This window comes from Scylla paramamosain, chromosome 44 (genome assembly GCF_035594125.1).
Source record: "Scylla paramamosain isolate STU-SP2022 chromosome 44, ASM3559412v1, whole genome shotgun sequence".
NCBI lineage: Eukaryota > Metazoa > Arthropoda > Malacostraca > Decapoda > Portunidae > Scylla > Scylla paramamosain.
Window position 1 is genome coordinate 4222515 of NC_087194.1, and position 7500 is coordinate 4230014.

At 41.0% G+C, this 7500-nt stretch overlaps 2 protein-coding genes across 7 annotated transcripts in view; both read right to left on the minus strand.

The window, feature by feature from the left end:
- The window catches only part of LOC135094124 (uncharacterized), a 103234-nt gene that overhangs the window by 22358 nt on the left and 73376 nt on the right, over positions 1-7500 (minus strand). The gene's annotated exons all lie outside the window — the stretch shown is intronic.
- Positions 1-7500, minus strand: part of LOC135094120 (rhotekin-like) — a 27576-nt gene that overhangs the window by 15138 nt on the left and 4938 nt on the right. Inside the window, exon 1 of one of the 3 annotated variants that reach the window (XM_063993922.1) lies at positions 5050-6095. The exons of 1 other annotated variant lie outside the window; for it this stretch is intronic. In XM_063993922.1, the coding sequence (XP_063849992.1) occupies positions 5050-5733 (684 nt within the window). In that variant the 5' untranslated portion in view covers positions 5734-6095. Of the gene's footprint in view, positions 1-963; positions 1504-5049; positions 6096-7500 lie in introns of those variants that run through there. One more of the 3 variants, XM_063993923.1, reaches the window with a different exon arrangement.

The following is a 7500-nucleotide window of genomic DNA, read 5'->3' on the forward strand; positions in this document are numbered from 1 at the left end:
GGCACGTTCCCTGGTGGAAGAAAAACAAAGCTTACGTAATGTAGTATTCGCTAAACCATGGAAATTGTTTATATGAGTTTCCCATTTTAACCACTCGTTTTCTTTCACTGGCGCTCGGATTCGTTTTCTATCATGCCGGATCACAACAAACTGATTTTTCAATAGGTATTATTTCTATGTCTGGTAAATGTGTTGGTTAGGTACTTACTACTGTATTAGTGTGTGAATATATAATAAGTAATAAAGCGAGTTGGCCTTGAAATTTCACTACAGTAACGAGTAACAGATAAATAAAAGTAATTAATATTGATCTTGGTAGAATTCGAATCGATATCTCTTTCATGGCGGATCATAGCAAGAATAATTTTCATAAGGTATTATTTCATTTTTCTTTTCTGTCTGGTAAATGTGTAAGTCAGGTTCTGAGTGTAAATATGATGAATAATAAAGTGATCTGACCTTAACACTTCACTGTGGTAATAAGTAATAGATAAAAAAAAAAAAAATGTTGACCTATGTTGGATTCGAATCGAACTCTCCTTCTTCCTACACTAGTAATTATTTTCTTGCTTCCCTCACGCTGAGACAAGAAAGCGTGACGTCAGCTGCGCGAGGGTGTCCACCTATGAGAGCTGTGCAGCATCATTACACCAGAGTACACGATACAAAGAAAACGCATAAGAAAGATAGATGAATAGGAAGTAAAATCAAAAGAAAAGAAAAAAATATAAGACGCCGCCAGGATTCGAACACGGGATGAGTATTAGGTTAGGTAAAGTGACCTGACCTGACCCAACAAAAAGAAAAAAAGAAAATAAATAAACAAATAAATAAACAAATAAATAATACACAAGAATATAACAACAACAACAATAACAATAAATAAATAAATAAATAACTCATAAGGCTGACGTAACAACAACAACCACACACACACACACACACATACACACACACACTAACCTTTTTAACTCCCCGAAAATCACCCACAGAGAGGGGGCGAGGGGCTGGGGGGCGGGCAGCTCCCTCCCTGCTCCCCACTACCACAGCGGGGGTGGTGGTGGTGGTGGTGGTGGTAGTGGGGGCGAGGTGAAAAGTTGGACAGCTTCTTGAGAGAGTAATGGTGGTAGTGGTAGTGGTAGTGGTAGTGGTGGTAGTGGTAGTGGTGGTCATAGAAGAGGAAGAGGAGGACACAGAAGAGGAGACAGCGGTAATAGAATTTGGAGAAGAGGAAGAAGGAACAGGAGGAGGAGGAAGAGAAGAAGGAGGAAGAGGAAGAGGAGGAGGAGGAGGAGGAGGAGGAGGAGGAAGAGAATTAGCGTCCACATGACCCACTAATCTACTCCTTAAATAATCCAACATTGCAATAGTGACGATAGTAACAGTGGCGATAGTGATAATAATACTGACACTGGACACACCATCACCACACCATCACTACGCTATCACACCATCACAGGAGCACCACAACACCACAAAACATCACTATCACTTCCCTCTCTCCCTCTCTCTCTCTCTCTTTCACCATATACTTTTTTTTTCTTTTTGTTTTTGTTTTTTTTGTAATGGTGGTGGTGGTGGTGATGGTGGTGGTGATGGTGACTGTGTGGATGGTGACAGGACACTGGAGGAGGAAGAGGAGTTTGGGAAAAGATATACTGTTTCCCCCGCAGCCACGAGGAGGAGGAGGAGGAGGAGGAGGAGGAGGAGGAGGAGGAGGAGGAGGAGGAGGAGGAGGAGGAAGACGTGGAGGAGGAAGACGTGGAGGAGGAAGTGGTGAAGTTGGAGAGGAGAGATACATAAAACAGACACACACACACACACACACACACACACACACACACACACACACACACGTACACACATACATATAAACATTAGCACACATATCTGTAAGCCTTCCAACACACACACACACACACACACACACACACACACACACACACACACACACACACACACACACACACACACACACACAATTCCTGACAGGCACAACTGGAAAATCAGGAATATCTTTATCAATCTGGTTATTATTACCACCACCCCCACCACCACCACCACTACTACTACTACTACTATCACCACCACCACCACCACCACCACCAATACTACTATCACCACCACCATCACCACTATTATCATCTCCCATTAGTAAAAAGCAATCATCACTATTACATCTACCACCACCATCACCACTGAAACATCACTACTACTACTACTACTACTACTACTAAAACCAGTAGTAGCACTAGTGAAAGTAGTATTAGTATTAGTATGTGATCCAGAGAGAGAGAGAGAGAGAGAGAGAGAGAGAGAGAGAGAGAGAGAGAGAGAGAGAGAGAGAGAGAGAGAGAGAGAGAGAGAGAGAGAGACAATGAATCATACAAGGAGGAGGAGGAGGGAGGAGGAGGAGGAGGAGGAGGAGGAGGAGGAGGAGGAGGAGGAGGAGGAGGAGGAGGTGTGAGGAAAAGTGGGGGGAGGAGAGAAAAGGAACACCCTTCTCCCTCTTCCTCCCCCTCCTCCTCCTTTAGTTTCAGATGACATATCAATACTGAGGAGGAGGAGGAGGAGGAGGAGGAGGAGGAGGAGGAGGAGGAGGAGGAGGAGGAGGAGGAGGAGGAGGAGGAGGAAGGAGGAGGAGGAGGAGGGTCAGGGGCGAAGGTAAGTAAGTTTAGGGAGAATAAGAGCAAGGGAGAGGAGGAGGAGGAGGAGGAGGAGGAGGAGGAGGAAGAAAGTGGGGTAAAGAGAAGAGAGAGGAAAGGAGAGGAGGAGGAGAATACAAAGGCCAAAGAGGAGGAGGAGGAGGAGGAGGAGGAGGAGGAGGAGGAGGAGGAGGAGGAGGAGGAGGAAAGCAGGGTAAAGATACACGGACAGAGAGAGAGAGAGAGAGAGAGAGAGAGAGAGAGTAAATAGGACATTTATCACATGACTTAACCTTGAGACAGACAGACAGACAGACAGACAGACAGACAGAGAAACAGATAGACAGACAGACAGACGGACATCGATAATACACCGTTATATAACCCTGACCTAATGATCCTTCTTGACACAAGCAAGGAGGAGGAGGAGGAGGAGGAGGAGGAGGAGGAGACGAAGAAGAAAGAGAAAGAGAATGAGGAGTGTGCTGGTGGTGGTGGTGGTAGTTGTGTTGGTGGTGGTGGTAGTGGTGGTGGTGGTGGTAGTAATAGTAGTAGTAGTTGTAGTAGTAGTAGTAGTAGTAGTAAATAATTCAATAAAAGATAGATAGATAGATAGATAAATAGATAGACAGACAGATAGATAGATAGAATGATAGACACATACATACATAAATAAATAAATAAATAAACAAACACAAACACAAACAAAAAAAACAAGAAACAAGAAATGAAAATAAACATCACCACCACCACCACCACCGCCACCACCACCACCACAACAACAACAACAACAATGAAGCAAAATATGACGCAAGGATTTTAGTTAAGACACCTACGCCATCAGAGAGAGAGAGAGAGAGAGAGAGAGAGAGAGAGAGAGAGAGAGAGAGAGAGAGAGAGAGTTGCGTAATCTTAAAGGCATGTCAGTTTTTCTATTCCTTCAAGTTCTGTTATTTCTCTTATTATTTTTACTATTATTATTATTATTATTATTATTATTATTATTATTATTATTATTATTATTATTATCATTATTTTATCAATCTTCGTTTTTCATAATTTTCGTCTTGTTTTTCTTCTTCTCTTTTCTTTCTTTAGTCTCTATTTCTTTCCTTCTCTTTTTCTTCATTTTCCTTCATTCAGTGCTATCCGTTTTCTTCTTCCATCTTTCTTCCTCTTCTTCTTCTTCCCTTTTCATAATTTTCTGTCATTTTTTCATCTCTCCTTCCTTTATTCTCATCTTCTTTTCTTTCTTTTCACTCTTTTCATTCATCACCGCTGTTGACTTCCTCTTTCTGTCTCTCTTCTTCCTTCTTCTCTTCCTTTTCCTTTTTCTTTTTCGTTTTCTTCTTCCTATTTTTTTCTTTACTTTCTCGTCTTCTTTATCATTCACCTTCTTTTCTGCTTCCTTCTCTTCATCCTGTTTCTTTTCCTATTTCTCCTCCTCCTCTCCTTTCTTCTTTCATTCTTTCCTCCTCCTTCTCTACTATCATCTTTCTCCTCGTTCTTATCTTCCTATTCCTCCTTCCTTATCCTCTTTTTTTTCCCTCTTCTTCTTCTTCTTCTTCCAATTCCTCCTCATCTTCCTTTTCTTCCTACTCCTCTTTCTTCTCCTTCTCTTTCTATTCCTCCTCTTTTTTCCTTATTTCTCCTTCCCATTCTCTTCCTTCTCCTCCTCATTCGTTTCCTATTCCTCATCCTTCCCTTATTCCTCCTTCCTCTTCCTTCTCCCCCCCCCACGATGCTTACAACATACCCCCCCTCCCTCCCACACATCCAGTACTCAACCCGGTCTTAATGACACAACAAATTCCAGAGAGGCAGACCATGACCTGTATATAAGACCAAAGCTTACACACACACACACACACACACACACACACACACACACACACACACACACACAGAGAGCAATAGGAATTAAGGTGTGTCTGTTTAAACTTCAACATAACAACAACGATAATAATAATAATAATAATAATAATAATAATAATAATAATAATAATAATAATAATACTTACCTAACACCTGCATTGCCTTCCACTCACCTGCAATTAAGAGAAAACCAGGTGAAACTTATGCAAACACGTAGGTAATTAACAGGTATTGTCATTTTACCTGTCTTAGTCTGTCCACCTTACTAGTGCAAGGGTTAACCAGCATCTTCACTCTTTCACCAGTAAACTCTTTCCTGTCCACCTCACTAGTGCAAGAGTTAACCAATATTTTCACCCCTGCCTTGTCCACCCTACTAGTGCAAGAGTTAACCAGAATCTTCATCCTTTTCACAGGTCAGCAATTTCTACACTTTCCTATGACTTAAACACCTTCAAAATAGTAGTAGTAGTAGTAGTAGTAGTAGTAGTAGTAGTAGTAGTAGTAGTAGTAGTAGTAGTAATAGTACCTTTTTACTTTTTGTTAAAGGAGTTAGCCAATCTCCTTCCTCCTCCACCTCTTCTTCTTCTTCTTCCTCCTCCTCCTCCTCCTCCTCCTCTTCTTCTTCCTCTTCCTCAGACCCATAGTAATCGGAGTCTATGGCGTGGGAGAGGCGCGGGCGTGGGCTGAAGGGCGGGGAGGCGCTGGTGGAGGAGGTGGAGGAGGTGGAGGAGGTGGAGGAGAAGGAAAAATCACTAGTGTTGCTGACTTTGCGGAGAAGATTTGAGTCCTCCTCCTCTTCCTCTTCCTCTTCCTCTTCCTCTTCTCTTGGCCAGTCATTAACGCATATTATTGTACTGTACCGACGGCTGTTGTTGTTGTTGTTGTTGTTGTTGTTGTTGGTGGTGGTGTAGATAGAGGAAGAGGAGGAGGAGGAGACAGTGGAGGTAAAATTGGTGGAGGAAAAATTAAGATCGCTGGAGGTAAAACAACTTCTTTTCCTCCCATTCCTCTCCTCCTCCTCTTCTATCCTCTTCTCTTCTTTCTTCCTCTCCTCTTCCTCCTTTCCAACTTTAATTACTGTCTTGTGCTGTGTTGGGATTGGATTGGCGTGCGTGTGTGCGTGCGTGTGCGTGGGCGTGTCGTATAAGGATATGGATAAGTTATAGAGCACTGCAGGATCACGCCCACACGCCCACGCCACGCCCGCCATGCTGTCCACGCCCACACACAGACAGGGTTCTTAGTCACCAAAATAATACGATCTTAAAATGTCTAGATATTTATTTTTCCTTCTCAAAAAAAAACGTTTATGTTCAGTACTCTGTGAAGAACCTTTTAATTAGTTCAACGTTTGTAAATTTCGTGTCTTTTGGCGCAGTGGAGTGTGTAGTGTAGTTAAGAATAGTATAAAAGTCACTTGGCACTCAAAAAAAACGTTTATTTCAACGCACCTTAGGAAAAATGTTCGGTTAGTTTAACGTTTGGTAGCCTCGTCTCTTGCAGTGAAGTGTAGTTAACTATAGCTTAAAAGTCACTTAGCACTCAAAAAAAAACGTTTCTATTTCAACACGCCTTAGGAAAAAAACGTTTGGTTAGTGTAACGTTTGTAAATCAATCACGAAAACACTTGAGAACCTCCATCATTTAAGTAGTGTAGTTAAGCGTAGCACAGCACAGCACTAAAGTCATTCAGCACTCAAAAACGTTTCTATTCAGCACACCTTAGGGAAAACGTTCGGTTACCTCAACATTTGCAAACCTCCAATATTGAGAGAAAAAAAAAATAAAAATCTTGAAAAACTCATTAAAAAAAAAAAGCTCCCTTGAAAACCCCAATATTGAAAAACGCCCTTGAAAACAACCTAACCTAACCTAACCTAACTTAGCTAAGAGTGTAGTTAAATGGACCACTGCATACCACAAATATTCACTCAGCACTTAAAAAAAAAACGTTGAAATTAGCATATCTTAAAAAAAAAAAAAAAAAAAAAAAAAAACGTTGAAATTAGCACATATTAAAAAAAACCTACAAATTAGCACATCATTAAAAAAACGTTCAAATTAGCACATCTTAAAAAAAAAACGTTTAAATTAACACATCTTTAAAAAAAACGTTTAAATTAGCACATCTTAAAAAAAACGTTCAAATTAGCACATCTTAAAAAAAACGTTCAAATTAGCACATCTTAAGAAAAAAAAACGTTCAAATTAGCACATCTTAGAAAAAAAAAAAAAAAAAAAGACGTTTGATTAGTTTGCCAGCCACGTGCGGGGAAGCGAAGTGGCGTCGTCACGTAAACAAAAGAAGTGTGTGTGTGTTTTGAAGCGCCTTCCATAACAACTACACCCAAAACACACTGTAAACCCCAATACCTTGTACTAGACCCACAAAACCCCCAATAACTTCTACAACAGCCACACAAACACACTGAAAACGCCTTTAACTTCACTACAACCACAAAAACCCCCAATAACTTCCACAACAGCCACACAAGCACACTGAAAACGCCTATAACTCCACTACAACCACAAAAACCCCCAATAACTTCCACAACAGCCACACAAACACACTGAAAACACCTATAACTTCACTACAACACTACACTCCCACCATGGTGCGAGCCATCAATCAATAGTATTTCCCTCCTAGATTAGACTTACCTTTAGGATTAATGTTAAGTTTTTCCCCATCCCCTATGTACATTTTCAGTTTGTCAACTGCCTAAATAATAAACCGTTTATTATTACTATTATTATTATTATTATTACAACCACAAAAACCCCCAATAACTTCCACAACAGCCACACAAACACACTGAAAACGCCTATAACTTCACTACAACCACAAAAACCCCCAATAACTTCCACAACAACCACGCAAACACACTGAAAACGCCTATAATTTCACTACAACCACAAAAACCCATGTCAACCTCTTTAAGACCCCAATAACTTCTACTAGATCCACAAAACCCCC